The 19,840-nt window shown below is 66.6% G+C and overlaps 2 protein-coding genes across 2 annotated transcripts in view; one reads left to right on the top strand and one right to left on the bottom strand.

Moving 5' to 3' along the window:
- Nucleotides 1–1,484, top strand: part of LOC123595188 (cohesin subunit SA-2-like) — a 48,876-nt gene extending 47,392 nt beyond the window's left edge. The window contains exon 28 of the mRNA XM_045472561.1: nt 244–1,484. Coding sequence (XP_045328517.1) covers nt 244–281 — 38 coding nt within the window. The 3' untranslated portion in view covers nt 282–1,484. The remainder of the gene's footprint in view (nt 1–243) is intronic.
- Nucleotides 1,393–19,840, bottom strand: part of LOC123594899 (serine/threonine-protein phosphatase 2A regulatory subunit B'' subunit beta-like) — a 40,233-nt gene continuing 21,785 nt past the window's right edge. The window contains 12 exon segments of the mRNA XM_045471908.1: nt 1,393–2,147; nt 4,460–4,566; nt 4,645–4,763; nt 8,379–8,554; nt 8,774–8,863; nt 9,554–9,602; nt 12,114–12,270; nt 13,088–13,174; nt 14,641–14,715; nt 15,451–15,479; nt 15,482–15,552; nt 15,750–15,853. Of these exon segments, the coding sequence (XP_045327864.1) occupies nt 1,997–2,147; nt 4,460–4,566; nt 4,645–4,763; nt 8,379–8,554; nt 8,774–8,863; nt 9,554–9,602; nt 12,114–12,270; nt 13,088–13,174; nt 14,641–14,715; nt 15,451–15,479; nt 15,482–15,552; nt 15,750–15,853 (1,215 nt within the window). The 3' untranslated portion in view covers nt 1,393–1,996.

Raw genomic sequence — 19,840 nt, forward strand, 5'->3', positions numbered from 1 at the left:
CCTTCCCCAGCCACGGCCCCTGGAGGCGGGACGGCTCGTCTGCCACAGGGGCCTCCGGGTGACGCCGTGGCCGTTGTGCCCGTGCGGGTGCGCGCGTGTCCTTCCGTGTGCTCCCCGGAGATCCAGCTCCTGGTCTGACGGCTCGACGGGTCCGGGCGGGTCCGGGCGGTGGCGTGCACAGCTTCCCGTTTGTCCATCCGTGTGTCTGTGTGTGGGTCCTGAGGGCTGTCTGTCCGTCCCCAGGGAGGATCCGACTGAAGAGGAAACCCCCCACCCCGTGAGGAGCTCCCCCTCCGTTGCTGTGTTCTGTCCCCTGTGGCCACCCACTCCTGGGGTCGGGGAGCCGGTGGCCTCCGAGGTCGGCCGACCGGGCCCTCCAGGGCTCTAGGCGACGACAGCGACCCTGCCACCTGCACCTGTGGATCCGAACCCCTTCTGTGGGGAGAGGGCTGTGTGACCGCTGACCGGGACCTTGGGATGCCCACCCAGGTGCCTACCGGCCGGCAGCTTTCTCTCCGGGCGACTGCTGTGCTTGGCTGGACGGTTCCAGAACCAGCTGTGTTCTCTGCCGTGGAGCATGGTGCTGGGTCCCTCGTCCTCGCGGTCCTATGTGTGGCGGCTCTGGGTGGGCCGCCGGCTGTTCCTGTCACAGCCCGGGGCCTCGCTGTCGGGCATTTTGTGACGTCCGGCGCTGTGGGGCCAGCTGCGGGGCAGGGAGGGCCCGGGGAGTCTGCAGTCTGGTAAGCACGGGGACGCTCCAGACAGACTGGCTGCGCGGACGTGAGGCAGGGGCCTGGGCTGGATGCTTTTGGGCCACCCTCCCCCCGGACATGCAGGGTGGGGCCTTCTGCCCTTCAAATCTCGTGTTGGTGCCAAACCACAGACCCTTCTCGGCCACTGTGTAGAGGGGGACGGCCCCCCGCGCATCCCACACGGAGAACCAGCCCCCCCACCCCCACCCCCCACGCGTGTGCGTCGGACCCTGGCCTGGGGGTTGGCTGCCTGGGTGGGACGTCTCGTCCCCCCACTCCTCCGTCCCGTCCCCTCCCCTCCATTCCGTCCCCGTCCTGTCCCCAAGACTTGGGAAGCTGCTGTAGGAAAGCGCTGCCCCCCGCCCCTCGCCCCTCCCCCACCCCTGCCCCGGCCGTGGGGTCAGGAGCACGGGCGCCTCGCCTGCAGGCCTTGCGGGGACGGCCATCTGCTGGACGCTCCAGGCCCAGGGCCTGTGACCCTCGGCCGGGCCCTCCATCCCCAGAGCCGTCCGTGCCAGACGGAGTCTCTCTCGTGACACTGCCTTGTGCCCCCAGTAGCGTCGCTGCCTGGTGTCCGTGTTCTCTGTGACCTTTGTGTGCTGTGTCTGTGTTGTGGGCTGGGCGAGCCGGGCCCGGCACGGAGAGTCTGTAACTTCTTTATTTGAAAAATACAAACGTGATCTCGTAAAACGTTTTTAAATCGCTATACACACCAAATAAAAGTTAACTTTACACGTTTTGTACACGTACATGAAAACGTAAGTACGCTCGAGGGGGCGCACCCTCCCACACCCTGCACGGAGGGTCGTGGCCCGGGCCGTGCCCAGAGACGTTCGTGCAGACGAGACGGAAGGTCCCGGGGCTTCTGGAATGTTCCCGACCGACTCCGTGAGAACAACACGGGGCCACCCGGCACCCAGAAGTCCACGCACGGCCGGCGACCCCGAGGCAGCTCCTTTGGAGGGGAGCCATCGGCCAGGCCGCGTAAGCGTCCACACGCCTGAACTCGACGGCTAGCGGGGCCCGCCAGCCAGGGGTTCTTGCACGGGGGTTGGCCCCTCCTGGCCAGGCGGGGACAGGAGCTCCATGGCCACGTGACCCGCTTCGTGTCGAATAAAAATTCGTCATCTCCTACAAATCACTTCATTTTCTATAAAAGCTCAACAATCAAACAGCTTTGGCTTTTACACACAAGCTGCCTCGCGTCCAGCCGGCTGGCCTGGACCCCCGGCCGCGGACGCACATCACGAGGGCTGTAGGTCGGCGTCGTCGCACGCATACTCGTACAGGTCGACGGTGCCCAGGGCCGAGGGCGCCTCGAAGAAGGGCCTCTGGGCCAGCGGAGACCTCAGGACGCTCAGCTTCTGGTCCACGGGACTGAGCTCGGCTTCGTACCTGCAAGCAGGGGCTCGTCAGTGTGCTGGGGCCCGGCCGCGGCGGGCGGCCCCCACGAGCCCCCACGCGGGCCGAGCTGTGGAAGGCCCTCCGTGAAGTGCCCGTGGCTACAGGCCGTGGGCGCCAAGGCCACCTGGCGGAACTCGGCGTTGGGTCTGGACGGATGCCGCGACCCCTGGTCAGGATGACCCATCTGCACGAAGGACTGGGGACAGGGCAGGGACGCGTGCCGACTCGCGGTCGGCGTCGTAGCCGATGTTCTAGGCCGTGCCGCGGGCCGGCGGAGGGGAGATCGAAGCGTGCTGCTCCAGGCCACGTGCCTGTCGGCGCAGAGGCCCCCGACGACCCACAGCACGCGTACGCGGCCACCGGGTACGGTTACCACAAGAGGCAAGGGCAAGGTCGGTAAGCCCCACGGGGGTCGCCAGCAACGCGCAGCGGTATGCTGCAAGTTTCGAACCTCCTCAGGGCGCCTGGGTGCCTCAGTCCGCTAAGCGTGTGACTCGCGACTTGGGCTCGGCTCACGATCTCACAGTTCGTGGGTTCGAGCCATGCGTCGCGCTCTGTGCTGACAGCCGGGAGCCTGCTTGGGATGCTCTCTCTCTGCCCCTGCCTTGCTCGTGCTCCCGCTCTCTCTCAAGAGTAAATCTTAAAACCCCACCTTCCCGACACCCCAACATCAGGAAGCCCTTCTGTGACAGAAGGCGAGAAGATCCACGTGCTGAAAACCCCAAAATATTTCCCGGCAGAAGAGTCAGAGACCCAACTTGGCAGACAGCGCACACGTCTGCGGATCAGGGAGTGCGGCGTCGCGGAGAGGCCCAACACCTCCACGCCGGGTGAGATTCTCAAACACGAGTCATCGAAACTTCCGTCTGTTTTGTGACAGCACACCCGCACGAGGCCGGTGGCAACGGTTCACGTCGGCCCGGAACCGAGGGGGAAGCCACCCAACGTGGGTCACCTGGTGGGGGGGTCGCCCGCGGCACAGAAGGGGCCCCCCCACGAGCACGGTGAATGGCACGGCTCTGCCACACCTCGGGCCCGCAGAGGCGGTGTGGAGGGACATGGGGGTGCACTTCCGTGACGGCCCGGAAATGCACGACGGCCGAAGGCCAGCACCTGCCAGGGGCCCAAGTGGGGGAGGGGTTTGGGGGTGACGACGCACGCCCTGCTGGATCTCAAACTCTCTTGGGAGTGGGGGTCAGGACCCTGGCGGCCCGTGGCCGCCGAACGGGGGGCGGGGGGTGCCTCTCGTACGCGGGCCCCGCCCCTGACCCTGTGTGACCCTGACCCGGGGGACAGGTGGCCCTGAGGGGGCAGGGGGTGCGTGGGTGAAGAGTCCCGACGGGAGTAGAGAACCCGTGAGCCGCCTGAGCCTGTCGGGTGCCTGTGTGGAGGCTGGGATGCCTGAGCCCCCACCGTCTGCACCCCGCGCGCCCAGCCACGCTTGTGGGAGCAGATGCCCCGCTGATGCCACACGTGGTCAGCCCCAGGTGAGAGGGCATCCATCCGCACCTGGGCCCCGATGCCCCTGTCCCCCCACGGGCCTCGGGTGCAGACACCAAAGACGAGATTCCCCACTGCAGTGGCCCCATGAGGGTGTGTTGGGTCCCAGCTTCTGAGCTGGCCTCTCAGACCCCTGCCCCGCAGTGCATCCCCCTGCCAGGCCCCTCGGGGAGCCCCCCACCCGGATCACTGCCTGGGCCCCCGTTCAGCGTGGTGGGGGGAGGGAGACGGCTCGGCAGGTCACGTCCTGGGGAGCACACAGCACATCGGGGTGGGCGTGGGGGACAGAAGGGGACAGATCGTGCCCTGGGCGGCAGGCCTCACGCGGCCCCGCTGCAGGGCCCGCTCTGGGCCGACCTGGCTGCCGCTCGCGGGTCCCAGCCCGAGGGGACAGGAGGCAGCACCGAGGGGCTGTTTCTGGGGAGGGGGCGGGCGGGGGCCAGGCGGGTGGGCACTCGCTCCCGGGTCCCCGCCTGGCCACAGAGCCTAGGGAAGGGGCCTCGCGGTGGAGCTCTGCCGGGGCGGGGTTTGTGTCGGGCCGTGCGGGGAGCGCGAGCTCCATTTCGGGTTCGGGACACCCGCAGCTGCCTTTCCCTGCCCACGGGGTCCCTTCTCGTGGGGGGCAGACACTCGTCACACGAATGTCAGAGGCCCCACTGGAGCCAGGGGGCGGCCCCCGTGAGTCACCGGCTCTGGACGGAGCCCGTCCGGGGTCGGGCACGTGTGGTTTGAAAGGAAGCGCCCGCCGGCCGCTCGGCACCCGCGTCCGCCCGGCTGTCCCGCGTCCCCGCGCGCACACTCACCCGTCCTCCCACGGCTCTCCCGCAGCCTCCTCGGCCACCAGGATGTCGTACTCCTCAGCCGCGTACTTCTCCCAGTCGGAGAGCTCGGGGCCCTCGCTCTCGCTCTCCTGGATGAGACACGGGTGTCACGCGGCGCAGACGCGGCCGGCACCCCGCGCGCTCCCTGCCACGCCTGCCACGCTCACCCTGAGCAGGGACACCTGTTCCTTCTGCTCGTGGTCGAGGTATTTCTCGATGTTGAAGAAGGTGTCAAAGAACACGTTGGCCAGTTTGCAGTTTTTCAGATCGTGGAGTGTGATTTTCCCTGCGGGACGTGAAGCGTTTTCAAGACGGTTACTCCCGGGGGCGCGTTCACGAGTGTCCGTCGGGGGGTACGCGTCCTAACTCGCCGAGAAACTGCACTTTGTGACACAACTGGGCAAAACACACTCGCACGAGAGGGTCCCCGGTGTGGGCGGACGGCTGGGGGGGGGGGCAGCCGAGACAAGAGGCCTGGGGTCCTGAACACTCGCACCAGAGGGTCCCCAGTGTGGGCGGACGGCTGGGGGGGGGGCAGCCGGGACCAGAGGCCTGGGGTCCTGAACACTCGCACCAGAGGGTCCCCAGTGTGGGCGGACGGCTGGGGGGGGGGGGGCAGCCGGGACCAGAGGCCTGGGGTCCTGAACACTCGCACCAGAGGGTCCCCGGTGTGGGCGGACGGCTGGGGGGGGCAGCCGGGACCAGAGGCCTGGGGTCCTGTGTGGCCCGGAATGGGTGAGAGGACGCAGGTGGAGGAGGAGCGCAGGAACAGAGAGGAACTCGGCCACCAGGGGGCGCCCGCCACCCACATCATGGAGCCAACGACCGGGGACAGCAGCAGGGCCCGCAAGCTGGGGCCAGGACCCCGGGATGAGGGGCAAACACAGCGAACACCCCAAGACCGTGTTTCCTCCGGACACGGAAACACGAGACTAACGGCGACCTCCGCGAAAAGTCTCCCTCTGTCCTTTTTTTTTTTTTTTTAACGTTTTTGAGACAGAGCATGAACGGGGGAGGGTCCGAGAGAGGGAGACACAGAACCTGAAACAGGCTCCAGCTCTGAGCCATGAGCACAGAGCCCGATGCAGGACTCGAACTCACGCGAGATCACGCGAGATCCTGACCTGAGCTGAAGTCGACGCTTAACCGACTGAGCCACCCAGGCGCCCCAACCCTCTGTCCCTCTCAAGGTGCCCTGGGGTCCTTCTTGTGCCACCGTGGGCCTGCCCGTTGGTCACGGGCTTCTCAGCTGAGGGGTGTCAGCCCCCCCCCCCCCGACTCCCTGGCCGACCCCGCGGTGTGGGCGCCAGGGGCAGGGACCGGAACCGGTCGGGGCGGGGGGGGGGCCGGTGTCCACGGTGCTGTCCCACACCGGGAGTCTGGGCTCCGTCTCGCCAAGGTGGGAAACGCGGGAGACCCAGGGTCAGGGACATCCACCTTCCCGACGCGGGCGGGCGAGACGGGGGTCCTCAGCTGACAGCACAGGGCCTTTCACAGGTGAGGGCTGAGGGGACACTGGGGCCTGGGAGGGCGCCGGAAGCGAAGCCCCGGGACAAGGGCAACACCAGCTCCCCCCCGCCCTGGGTGCGGTCCTGGGATGTGGTTGGTCCGAGCCCTCCCCGAGGCCCCGCCCACCCCGTCACCGACTCGGGGGCGGGGCTGGCTGGCCTCGGGGCGGGGCTGGCCGGTACCAGAGTGGGCGTCCCTTGCGTGGGTGTCCCTGGCGTCAGAGGGCCGGTCTTCCTCCGCGGGAGCGTCCCTCACTCAGGAGGCACCCGCGTCACACGCGGATGTCCCGTTACATGGGGGACCCGCGCTCAAGCGCAGGTGCCCGCACCTGGAGGCGTCCCACCTCCCAGGAAGAGCGGCCCCCTCACTCTGGGTCCCTTACACGGGAGGCATCACCGTGACAGGGGCACGTTTCCTCCCGCGGGGCAACGTCCCACAAGGGGGGGCACCCCCACACACGAGAACATCCCACACGGTGGCCCCTCACACGTCACAGGGGTCCTTCCCTCACACGGCGGGGGAGGGCATCTCACTCACGGGGGGGGGGGCATCTCACACACGGGGGGGGGCACGTCCTCACACGGGGGGGCATCTCACACACGGGGGGGGCATCTCCTCACACACGGGGGGGGCACGTCCTCACACGGGGGGGGCATCTCCTCACGGGGAGGCATCTTCTCACACCCGGGGGGGGGCATCTCCTCACACACCGGGGGGGGGCATCTCCTCACACTCGGGGGGGGCATCTCCTCACTCACGGGGGGGGCATCTCCTCACACGGGGGGGGCATCTCACGGGGGGGGGCATCTCACACGGGGGGGCACCTCCTCACATGGGGGGGGAATCTCACAGGGGGGCATCTCACTCACGGGGGGGGCATCTTCTCACTCATGGGGGGGCCTCTCCTCACACACGGGGGGGCATCTCACGGGGGGGGGCATCTCCTCACACGGGGGGGCACCTCCTCACATGGGGGGGGAATCTCAGGGGGGCATCTCACTCACGGGGGGGGGGCATCTCCTCACTCACGGGGGGGCATCTCACGGGGGGGGGGCATCTCCTCACACGGGGGGGGCACCTCCTCACATGGGGGGGCATCTCCTCACACGGGGGGTGGGAATCTCCTCACGGGGGGGGAATCTCACGTGGGGGGGCATCTCCTCACACACGGGGGGGCACGTCCTCACACGGGGGGGGCACCTCCTCACATGGGGAATTTCACGGGGGGGGCATCTCCCCACACACAGGGGGGGGCATCTCCCCACACACGGGGGGGGCATCTCACACACGGGGGGGGCACGTCCTCACACGGGGGGGGCATCTCCTCACACACGGGGGGGGCATCTCCTCACGGGGAGGCATCTTCTCACACACGGGGGGGGGCATCTCCTCACACACCGGGGGGGGCATCTCCTCACACACGGGGGGGGCATCTCCTCACGGGGAGGCATCTTCTCACACACGGGGGGGGCATCTCCTCACACACGGGGGGGGGCATCTCCTCACACACGGGGGGGGGCATCTCCTCACACTCGGGGGGGGGCATCTCCTCACACACGGGGGGGCATCTCACGGGGGGGGCACCTCCTCACATGGGGGGGAATCTCACAGGGGGGCATCTCACTCACGGGGGGGGGGCATCTCCTCACTCACGGGGGGGGCCTCTCCTCACGGGGGGGCATCTCACACGGGGGGGGGCACCTCCTCACATGGGGGGAATCTCCTCACGGGGGGGGGCATCTCATGGGGGGGCATCTCACTCACGGGGGGGGGCATCTCCTCACTCACGGGGGGGCCTCTCCTCACGGGGGGGGGCATCTCACACACGGGGGGGGCACCTCCTCACATGGGGGGGAATCTCCTCACGGGGGGGGCATCTCCTCACACACGGGGGGGGGGGCACCTCCTCACATGGGGGGGAATCTCCTCACGGGGGGGCATCTCATGGGGGGGCATCTCCTCACGGGGGGGGGGGCCTCTCTCACACACGGGGGGGGGCATCTCACGGGGGGGGCATCTCCTCACACACGGGGGGGCATCTCACGGGGGGGGCATCTCCTCACACGGGGGGGCACCTCCTCACATGGGGGGGGAATCTCACGGGGCATCTCACTCACGGGGGGGGGCCTCTCCTCACTCACGGGGGGGGCCTCTCCTCACACACGGGGGGGCATCTCACACGGGGGGGGCACCTCCTCACATGGGGGGGAATCTCCTCACGGGGGGGGGCATCTCATGGGGGGGGCATCTCCTCACGGGGGGGGGGCCTCTCCTCACACACGGGGGGGCATCTCACGGTGGGGGGCATCTCCTCACACGGGGGGGGGGGGATCTCCCATGGGGACATCTCTTCCCTCTAGGGGCAGCAGCATCTCCTCACACGGGACGCTACCTTCGCTCTGGGGCTTCACCAGGTCCAGCATCTGGCACAGGCAGTCCTCGAAGGGCAGGGCCTCGATGGCCATGCTGTCCAGCCTGCGGCACTGCTCCTCGTAGAAGTACTCCAGTTCGAACATGGACAGGGCCCCGTCCCCGTCCAGGTCCATGCAGCGGAACCAGTACTCGATGCTGCGGTCACGGCAGGTCAGGGCGAGCCTCGGTCAGCCCGGCCGTCCGGGACGCGAGGACCCCGGCCCGGCCCCCCCCCCCCCCCCCCCCGGGGCCCCGGGCCGGCCTTGCTGGGACGCCGCCCTGTTGGCGCCCACGCTCGGGGATGACCGCCACCCCAGGGCTTCCGAGCGCCGTACCCGACAGACCGCGCGACAGCGACAGCGCCGAAACGCATACCTGGTTGGAGTTTTTTTGTCTTCCTCAGAGATCAGAAACCAGACAAAGTCGGCGTAGCTGATCTTTCCTTCCTTCTGTACTTTTCTGCCCCTGGGTTCCGGGCCGACAGCAGCAGACGAAACGGGGGTCAGGGGGAAGCGGCCTGAGGCGGGACGTCCCCCGCCCGCTCCCCGCCGGGAGTGGGGCCTGGCGTTTGGCCCCGTCCTGCACTTGGCTCCCGCTGGGGGAGGCCCGAGAGGACGCGCACCCCCACGGGGGGGGAGGGGGGGTTACCCTGCGACCACGGATGGGGCAGGGGTGGCCGCACGGCCTCGGTCAGGGCAGCCGCGTGGCCTCCGATGGCCCTACTCCAGGGCTCCCTCAGATGCCCCGGGCCTGACGTGACCCACCCACACGGGGCCGTCCTCAACCACCCCTCACTGATGACCTCTTGTGACAACAGCTGTTCGCCCCCTTCTGACCTCACGTGACACAGACGTGCGTCCCCTCGTTTACGATCTCACGTAACAGACGTGTGTGTGTCCCCTCTGCTATCCCGCGACGGACCTATGTCTCCCTTTCCCATGAGCTCGTGTGACAATGGCAAGTATCCTCCCTCACGTCTGACCTTGCGTGACACCAGCACGTGTGTCCTCCTCATGATCTCACGTGACAAGAGCACTCATTCTCGACACAGGACAAGTTCACACGAGGCAGCGAATGAGACGGAACGGGACACAGGGCTCAGAACACGGGCCGCAATCACCAGAAAACCCAAGAAGCGGTGGCTGTGACACGTACCTGGTCACCGCCCCTGAGAATATCCTCTCGATCATCTTGGTGGACAGAGCTGTGGAAACGGAATCGGGCCGTGAGCCGCGGGCGCACGCGAGCGGGGCCGGCCGGGGGTGCCACAGAGGGCCCGAGTCCCGCACGTGTCCTCCCCGGGGTGCCACCCAAGGACGGAGCCCAGACCCAAGCCGCGAGAGTGGAAAGCTGACCCGGGGGCTCCGAGAAGAAACGCGCCGGGAAGAGCACAACACGCGTCTATTCCCGCTTCCAGGGGCCCCGACTCCCAACTCTCTCCCTTCGTGACCAAAACCAGACGCGTCCAGCTGACCCCTGACACAGGGCAGGTGACCACATCAGTCAGCGGAGGCGCCGGGCCCGACCCGGCACTGAGCCGGGAGCTCCAACAACACACATTCATCCTCTCCCAGGGCTGCTTCCTCCTGGGGCCTGTCTCCTGGGCACGGAGACGCCGTCTTCTCCCCGAGTCCTCACGCAGTCACCCCTCTGTGCGTGCCTGTGTCCTCGTCCCCTCTTCTCGTAAGGACGCCAGCCCTATGGGGTCAGGGCCCACTCGACCGACCTCACTTGACCTCAATCCCCTCTTTTTAAAAAACCCCACCTCCACTGACAGGGCCATTCTCGGGTCCTGGGAGGCGTGGCTCCGAAAACGAACTGGGGGGAGGTGCCCAGAGCAGCCCATTCCAAGCACCGTGCCCACAAGACGGGGAAACGAAGACAGCGTCTGTCCACGTCTCCCATTTCATGCTACGCCGATGAACGTCGCCCTGATACGAAATGACCGGATGCTACAAGAGGCTCAACTGTGTCTCCCCAAAACACACGCCTGGCACCCGGAGGTGGGTCCTTAATTGGCAACGGGTGTTTGCAGACGTGATTAAGTGGAAGACCTGAAACGAGGTCACCCTGAATGATCAAGATGGCCCCAAGACAATGCGCGTCCTCGTAAGAGACAGAAGACAGACGCAGACACAGAGGAGAAGCCATGTGAAGGCGGAGGCAGAGACGGGAGGGACGCGGCCACGAGCCCAGGAATGCCTGGAGCCTCAAAAGCTGGAAGAGGCAGGAAGGACCCTTCCCTGGAGCCTCTGGAGGGACTGTGGTCCTGCCCCGCCTGGATCTCAGCGGCTCGGCCCCGCCAGGATTTCACCAGCCTTGCCTGCTGGATCTCAGCGACCCTACCTTGCCTGGATCTCAGTGGTCCCGCCAGCATGGATCTCAGCAGCCCTGCCTGAATCTCAGCGGTCCTGCCCTGCCTGGATCTCAGTGGCCTTTCCTTGCCTAGATCTCAGTGGTCTTATCCCTCCTGGATCTCAGGGGTCCTGCCCTGCCTGGATCTCAGTGGTCTTGCCCCACTTGGATCTCAGCGGCCCTGCCCCTCCTGGATCTCAGTGGCCCTGCCCTGCCTGGATCTCAGTGGCCCTGCCCTGCCTGGATCTCAGTGGCCCTGTCCTGCCTGGATCTCAGTGGTCCTGCCCTTTCTGGATCTCAGGGGTCCTGCCCCTCCTGGATCTCAGCGGGCCTGCCCTGCCTGGATCTCAGAGGTCCTGCCTTGCCTGGATCTCAGGGGCCCTGCCCTGCCTGGATCTCAGGGGCCCTGCCCTGCCTGGATCTCAGTGGCCCTGCCCTGCCTGGATCGCAGCGGCCCTGCCCTGCATGGATCTCTGCGGTCCTGCCCTGCCTGGATCTCAGCAGCCCTGCCCTGCCTGGATCTCAGACTGTGGTCTGCAGAAGTGGAGGAGGAGAACTTCCTGCCGCGGGATGGCCCTGGTTTGTGTGGAAACTTCTGCACGGCCGTCCCGGGCATCACTGCTTCGTAAATTCCTTGACTCTGGACTTTTGGTCTTCAGACAAAAACAGGATACCGCTGTATTGCTTTAGGCCCTGTGCTATGGCAGCCCCAGGAAATCTGCCCTCTCACTTGGATGTGGAGATCCAGAGACTGAAAACACGGAGCCTCGAAGGAAATGTACCTTGTGGCTGCAGAGGAAGAAGTCAGCTCCGACCCCCTCTGCCTGGCTGCCGCCGCCCACGTCAGACAACCCTGTGGGCCCCAACGCTCTCACAGGTGGGGCCGGCTAACGTGGGCAGCTCGGCCCCCCGCGTGGCCACGTGTGGCCGTCTTCCACGTGCATGTGTCCCACGTGCGTCTCCATCTCTAGTGCTGCGCCCCGCACGTCCCGTGTCTACCCCGTGTGTGCCCTGCACGTCCCGTGTGTCTGCCCGTCTCACATATCGTGCCCCGAGCGTCCCGCGTGTCTCCATATCCCATGTGCGCTGCGGGTCGCATGTATGTCCGTGTGTCATGAACGCCCTGCGAGTGCCACGTGTGTTCCTGTCTCATGCGTGCACGTCCCGCGTCTCCCGTGTGTGTCCCGCAACCACAGACCACTCCCGGAGACAGGAGAGGCGAACGGGAGAGGAAGGCGGTTTTAGGCATCGGGCCACAGGCCCGGGGGAGGCGGCCGTGGCCGGTGGCACCGGCCAGAGCCGAGTACCCGAGGGGCCGGCGCTCGTGGGCCCCCTTGTCCCACGCGGGCCGCGAGCTCACCGTGGTCATTGTGCCGGGCCAGGTCCTGGGAATCGATGAGAAGGTCGTGGTCCGTGTCCAGCTCCCAGAACTTGCAGTAAATCACATAGAAGTGCTCGTACGAGAAATACTCTGTCAGCTGGTTGATGTCTGCTTCCTCTTCCAAGAGCGCCACGTTCTGCCAACACAAACCCAACAAACCTGCCACCCTCCTCTCGGCGCGATCCCCACGGGAGGGGGCCCCTCGTGGGTGGGACCGCCGGGCAGCTCACGTCACAACAGGCCCGAGGGGTGGGAGCACGGCACCCGGGTCAGGAGCCCACCCAGGCGAGGGTCCGGCCCGAGACTCGGCGCGGCTGCCGCTGGCTGCGAGAGGCAGTCCTGCGGGCGTCCACGCTCTCACCGCTGCGGCCTCCTGATGAGGACGGGTCAGCCCCGTCCTCATTAACGTCCACACGTCCCTAGAACCCGAGTGAGGAGGGCACCCCGCACCCCAGTTCCCACGGTCCTGCAATGGATGCTGGGAGGTCGCTGGGTAGACGGTTGGGTAGAGGGTGGAGGATGGAGGACGGAACAACAGAATGATGGAAGAACGGTGGAGGGAGAATGGAAGGTGGAGGGTGGATGGAGGGAGGAGGGAGGAGGGTGGAGGATGGAGGGAGGAGGGTCGGAGGATGGAGAGATGATGGAAGAACGGTGGAGGGAGAATGGAAGGTGGAGGGTGGATGGAGGGAGGAGGGTGGAGGATGGAGGGAGGAGGGTCGGAGGATGGAGAGATGAGGGTGGAGGATGGGTGGAGAGGGTGGAGGAGGGATGGAGGACGGTGGTAGATGGAAGGAGGAGGGTGGAGGATGAACGGAGGACGGTCTAGGTTGGGTGGAGGAGGATGCAGGAGGACGGAGGAGGGTCAGAACGCAAGATGGCAGACGGAAAGGCAGGGGGGTACGAATCATGGGTGTACGTAGGTCCTGCGTCCCTGCTGGCCGGCCGCCTACCTGCAGGAACGTGCTTCTCCGGAGCTCCGCACACGTGATCCTCCCCGACCAGGACCTGTTGACGGTGTAGAAGATCCTCTGTATGACCTGCGGGGGGAAAGGCCGTCAGCGGAGCGCCCGGACCCCCGGCCGAGGCCCTGCCCTGCACGTGCCCGACAGTCGCATCAGGGACGGGCACGCTTCTGGGCCACGGGGAGGCGCCAAGGGGGCCCACGGGGCCTGTCTGCCCACCAGCAGCGGCCCGGCCCGCTCAGGTGGGACTGTGCGGGCGACGGATGCACCTGAGCTGGGATGGGGCTGTGGGCAGGACTTCCCGGAAGGCCAGGAGTCCTCACGGCGCGCTCAGGGAACGACCCGCTCTGACCACGTCCCCAAACACAACTCACCACCGGGCCGGGAGCATCAGCGGAAGGCCGGAGAGGGCTGCACACCAGGCTGGGCTCTGAATCCCAGATGGGGACGGCCTGTCCTCACCCAGGACATCCGTCACCTGTCGTCACCTGTCCTCGTCCCATGACATCCCTCACCTGTCCTCGTCCCAGGACATCCCTCACCTGTCTCACATGTCCTCATTCTAGAACATCCCTCACCTGTCCTCATCCCAGGACATCCCTCACGTGTCCTCACCTGTCCTCGTCCCAAGACACGTGTCACCTGCCTTTGTCCCAGGACATCTCTCACCTGTCCTCACCTGTCCTCGCCCCAGGACATCCCTCACCTGTCCTCACCTGTCCTCGTCCCAGGACACCTATCACTTGCCTTTGTCCCAAGACATCCCTCACCTGTCCCTGCCCGTGAGGACAGAACATGCGTGAAGGGTGCACATACAAAGCCTTGTGCGTGTTCGGCACCCAGCGTCCTTGGTTACCACTCACAGCTGCGGTCACCTTCCCTTCACGATGACCCCTAATGCCAGTGACAGGGGGACCAGGACAGGATGGCGTGTGGCCTCCCCAGGCAAACACAGAGCTCCTCTCGTGCACATCCTGTGTCACAGAACGCGCGTGTGTACCCGGCCAGAAAGCCCACCCGCACGCCGGGCTCAGGCAGTGGGGAGAGGGGAGCCCGCTTGGGAGGAGAGTGCTGGCTGGCGGGCGGGCAAGGGCCAGGCCCTTCGTCCCAGGCCGCCCTCTCACGTGCCCAGGGGCTGGGGACAGGGCCGGGCAGTGAGTCCCTTGCCTCCCGGGCAGGCCGGCCCCTGGCCACGACGCTGCAAAGAGCAGGTAAGTGCCGTCCCGGAGCTGAGACGTCGTCCCAGGCTCAGCGGCCCCAGCCCAGCCCTCTCCCGCCCAGGGAGGGAGAGCAGACAGGTCTCGGGGACGCCCCCTCCCTCGTGCTAGAGTCTCACTGCTGGACGTGTGGCGAGACCCGCGACGTGCTTCCCGCGCTCGCGGTGCTCTGTGCCCGCAGACGGGACCACCGCCTCTCAGCGCCCCTCGCCCGGGACCCACTGGGGAGACGGTGCCGACACCTCATGCACAGGGGAGAGACCCGGGGTCGGAAGGGCCACGGCCCGGGCACCCGGGGGCCGCGGACTGTGTCCGTGTACTCACGGTGGTGATGTAGCGGGAGTGGAACTCAGATGCCTCCTTCAGGAAGGCCAAGCCCGGGTGTGTGTTCACCACGTCCTGCGCACGCGAGACAAGACGGAGGTGGGGGACGCGCACCGTGCCCGCCGAGCCCCGGAGCCCGTCTGCCGCGTGCCCCCACGGCTTCGGCACGGACGCCCGCCAGGCGTGGCGGCGGTGTGAGCGTGTCGCTGCCTCACCCACGGGCTCGGGGACCACGGCCGGTTCCCGGGAGCCCGCACGGCACCTATCCCCAGCAGCCGAGACCCGACGGGACAGACACGGAACGGCCCCCACGCAGCGGCACGCGTGCGACACCCTCACTTTCGAGCGGCACCCACGGGAGCCTTCAGGTCACGTCTGCGGGGATAAGTGCGCTACCGCTACCGGGAAGGGCTGCGTGGAAAACGCCAGAACGCGAGAACCGCCCACGCTCGAGGACCGCGCTCAGGCTGCGCGACGCCCGGACGGGCGTGGAGGGGAGGGGAGGGGAGCGGAGTGCTGCGTGCGGAGGACGTTCTGGAACACCACAGCCCGTGCCTACGCCGCAGGGGAGCCCGCCAGGGGCCGGAGTCCCCCCTCCACGGCCCCGCCACTCACACACGCTCGCACCGCGCGGGCCACGCGCGGTCCCGCCAGCGGCGCAGGCTCGAAGGGGCGGGTCCCCGAGCCGTGTGTGTGGAACGCGCTACCCTGAGGAAAGGGAGCCCCGTCTCGCAGCTGGCACGCGGCACGGAGGCAGGGGCAGAGCCGCGAGGAGGGGAGAAGGTGCCTGCAGCGCAGACGTGGGCGCACCTGTAGGAAGGGGACGAAGTCCTCCTGCACAGGTAGTTACAGCCGGGGTTCATGAGCAGGTGGACGAACTTGGCCGCGTCGTCGTGGCAGTTCTGGAGGATCCTGCGGTGACAGGGGACATGCTGGCAGTCCCCCCACGCCACGTCCACGAGGCCCCTCCCAGACGCGGGCGGCGGACGGACGCCGGGCCCCCCACCCTGGAGCCAGCCCCCTGCTCCCGCCATCTCGGCCGCAGGAGCCCGGGCCCGTGACGTCCCCCCTCCCGACACCCACCCCCGGCGCTCCCGCCTGGGACTCACTTTCTCCACATGGCGACGAACTTGTGCACGGACACGGAGCCCGTGCGCTCCCCCCCGGCACTGCAGAAGAGCGGTCCCTTCCAGTACAGCGGGCAGCCACAGGCCTACGGGACGGGGGCACAGCGGGCGGTCAGCGCCTCCGGGCCCCCACCGCGGCCACCACACCCCGCGCTCCCACGGGGACGCCGCAGACAACTTCTGCTGTGCCAGGACCCCTCTGGAAGCCCATGAGCCCCGCACACGTGAGCTCCAGTGAGCCGTGAAACACACAGCGTGCGTCCTTCCCCGTGCACCAGGGACAGCATCTGTCACATCGGGTGGCGGGAAGGCAGCTTGAGGACGGGGAACGGACCACCCCCTGACCAGCACACGGTCTACCGGCAGGCAACCAGCAGGTGCCCAGACTCTGCACGTCTAAACAGCTCACGAGAAACACGGACGACAGGACACCCAGCGCAAATTAGGAAGGGCTCCGAAACGCTACAGCGAAAACGCCGTCCGTCGGATTCACCAAACGAGCACGGACAGGGGCGTTCGGCCCGTGTAGCGGCACAGAAGGCTGAACGCCGGCAATCCGAGGTCCTACCGAAAAAAAAGCAAACAGAAGAAGAAACACAGAACAGGCAGAAACGAAGACGAAAGAGAGCAGATATCTTAATACGGAAAATCAGCAACACCGAAAGTCCGTTCTCTGAACATCTCAAAAAGACTGTAATGCCCCTCAGAAAAACTCGCCAAGAACTAAAAAAAAACACAAGTTACGAACGTCCGCTGTCACGGCAGTTCCCACACGCGACAGAAAGGCAGGAAGCGCGTGATACCAATGGCTTCACGTGCCACAGCTTTGGGGACACACACAGACTCCCGGATCCAGGGGTCTAACCAAATGGACACAAGAAAAGATCTGAACAGTTCTACGCACCTGCAAAAAAACAAGCCTTAACTCCAAACTTTCCCACAAAGAAAAGTCCGGGCCCCAAGAGTCCGCCAACGAGCTTGTTCAACTATTTACGGAAGAAATCACATGCACCACACACGAACTCTTCCAGAGACTGAACCTAAGGGGCATGTGCTACTTGTCATTACGAGGGCTGCACATATACTGACGTGTGTCAGGAACGCAAGGAGAATTAGGAGCCGGTTATCCATCGCGATCAGTAATGCGGAAATGTCACAGAAAACGCATCGTGAACCGATTGAACTCGGCCATTAAACAAACAGCGATGAAGAAACAGCACACGGAGAAACTAAGAACAGAGACGTACCTTCTTCTTTTAATGTTTTTTTGTAATCTCTACCCCCAGTGTGGGGCGCGAACGCACAGCCCCGAGACCAGGAGTCACGCACGCCACAGCCTGGGCCAGCCAGCTGCCGCGGGAACACTTACCGTGATGAAGGGAATCCACACAAGGCCCGCAGCTCACGTCACGTGCCAGGGTGACGCGTGCAGGCCCCGTGCCTGAGTCGGGACCCAAGCCAGGGCTCCAGTGCTGCAGGCCGGCCCAGCCAGGCACCGCGGCCGGAGAAGACAGGCCGCACAGGAGGCCCTGAAAGTGTGGAAGTCACAAACATGTGGCAGGGCGTGTGGGAACGCAGAGGGACTCGGAGGGCAGGGAGGACGCGCCCGGGCCGAAGCGTAGCCACGTCGCCAGGCGCAAGCACCGTGTCCGCGAGGCCGTTCTGGGCCCACACGCTGGCAACACCCGGAAAACGAACTCGTCCGCAGCGCCGTGTGTGAAACGCGTCCAGAAACCCGTCAAGCGCGCACCCCACACGGCGTCACGTGTGCACAGAGCCGGGCACAGATCTTTGCCGGGACACTGAGGACCCCGTGCCGGCCTCCCGCAGTGGACGAGCCGACGCCGGTTCCCGGAACGAGCGACCCATGGGCTCGACGCGAGGCCAGCAAGCACCAGCGGGTGTCTGTGGGGCAGGGAAGCCGCTTCGAAGGTGCTGCGGGGACACGGAGGGCTCTGCAGGCTTACTGCTGAGTGACGTGCGTGACCCGGGGCGCATCTGGGCCAAGAGGGACCCGCCGGCCGCAGGGAACAGAGTGGGGAACAGATCGGACCCCGGCAACGGATCCCGCGGTTAAGGGGCAACAAGTGGGCTCCAACGGGAGTGCCGCGCACCGGGAAAGCCGCCCTCAGCTGCGCCACGAGCAGCGCGCGACGGGTCCCCATCCGGAACGGGACCGCCACGGCCGCAAACCCTCCGCGGGAACACGCGACGAGCGGCTCAGCCTGGCTCTGGAGCCGCGAAGACAGACCCCCCACGCAGGACGCGGAGCACCCTCGGCCCCGGAGGGAGGCCCGCGTCAGCTTCACGTCAGCACCGTCTGCCGGGAGATGCCGTCGAACGAGGGGAACGGAACCCACTGGCAGCAACGTGAGCGTCTGACCAGGGCCACGGGCGGCATGTTCCGGAAGGACCAGTCGAGGGGCCAAGGGCCGCCGTGGCAGGCGTCAGCCCGAACAAGCAGTCACTCTGAGAACGGGACGCGCACACGCCCGTGCGCCTGCGAACACGCGCTCCGCCTCAGGGCTCGTGACGCAGACGCCAGGAAGCGTGCGAGGAGGAATCAGGGCGGCCCGCACGGAAGCGGCCAGGTGTCCGCGAGCAGGGCCCTGCACGAACGCTGTGCCCACCCACCCCCTTGGGGGTGCTGCCTTGGAGCCGGATCGCGGAGGAGAGCGCGGGAACCACACTTTTGGGTGATGGGTTTTGGGTACCCCGAGCCAACACTGCCTGGTGCAAGTGTCGAGGCATTGCATGGAGGCGACATCGCACGGAGGTGACGTCGCACGGAGGTGACATCGCACGGAGGTGACATCGCACGCAGGCGACATCGCACGCAGGCGACATCGCACGGAAGTGATGTCGCAAGGAGGGGACGCAGGCCCGCCCGAGTCACGACAGGTGATGGAGGAGACCGTCCAGAAGAGGGCTGGAGGGCTGACAGGGAGCGGCCGGAGGGAAACTGTCCGTGGTGCCAGGAACATCTGGAGGCTCGCTCTGGGTGGCCACGTGGATGTGGGGACATTCGCGGCAGTCGGGACCGGGGCTGACGGCCCCGAGGCGTCTCCCGGCTCCGTGAGTCCGTCCACGAGGCGGTCCGCGCCCACGAAACTCTGCGCTCTCCTGTGAGGGGGGCCCTCCGCGCACGCGTTCCCAGGTCGTGCCGGCCTGTCCTGCTGCCAACCAGCCCCGCAGCCAGAAGGTTGGCCCTCAGGCGCTGGCCGCGGCCGACACCGCCCCTCAGGACGCTCTGTTAACTTTCTGAAACGAACGGCAGCCGTCACCTGTACGACGCCACCAACAGAAAACCAGCTTATGAACAAGTCCAAAAAAGAAGACACGTCACGTAAGGAGACCTGTGCGTCTTATCAGCTTCGTACAAACACACGCGCGTGAAGATTCACCGTGGTAGGCTGCACGCAGATGGCCGGTGACGTGTCTGTCCCCGCAGTCCGAAGAGCCGGGCCGTGGCCAATGTGGCATTCCCCGCCCACACCCAGCCAGCCCCACTCTGCGTCCCTTTCGTGGAACGTGCTAGACATGGGACCACGCCACCTGTGGCCTTTCGGCCTGGCTTCCACTCAGCATCCTGCTTGTGAGACACGGCCCTGCTGGGGCGAGCGTGAAGTCACGGACCAGGACCGGTCTGCGCCCCGGCTCCCGGCACAGCGCGTCCGGAACCTCGGTCAATCCCCACGGCACAGGGTGCCAGATGCACTGTCCACGCCGATGCCGGGTGCTTGGCTGTCGCTGCTGGCGCACCGCTCCTACGTGCCTTGGGGCGTCCCGGCCGACGGGCGCGCCTGTTGTTTGCAGGTGGCCCTGAGGGGGGGGCCGGACAGCAGGAAGGCTGAGCCAATGTGAGACACCTGGGCCGTTCGGCCCCACGTCATCCCCTGGGGGGAGCGCGCCTGGACATGGGGGCAGGATGCGTCCCAGCGATGCCGGAAGCCTCCGTGGAAGTGAAGGTGATGGCTGGGCAGCTGCTGGGTGGTGAAGACATGCGGGCACGGGGGCTCCCAGCGCTCACCCGCTGGGCCGCTTCCGCCGTCTGTGCAGCTTCACCCTCCCGC

The sequence above is a fragment of the Leopardus geoffroyi genome, chromosome X (assembly GCF_018350155.1).
Source record: "Leopardus geoffroyi isolate Oge1 chromosome X, O.geoffroyi_Oge1_pat1.0, whole genome shotgun sequence".
Taxonomy (NCBI): Eukaryota; Metazoa; Chordata; class Mammalia; order Carnivora; family Felidae; genus Leopardus; species Leopardus geoffroyi.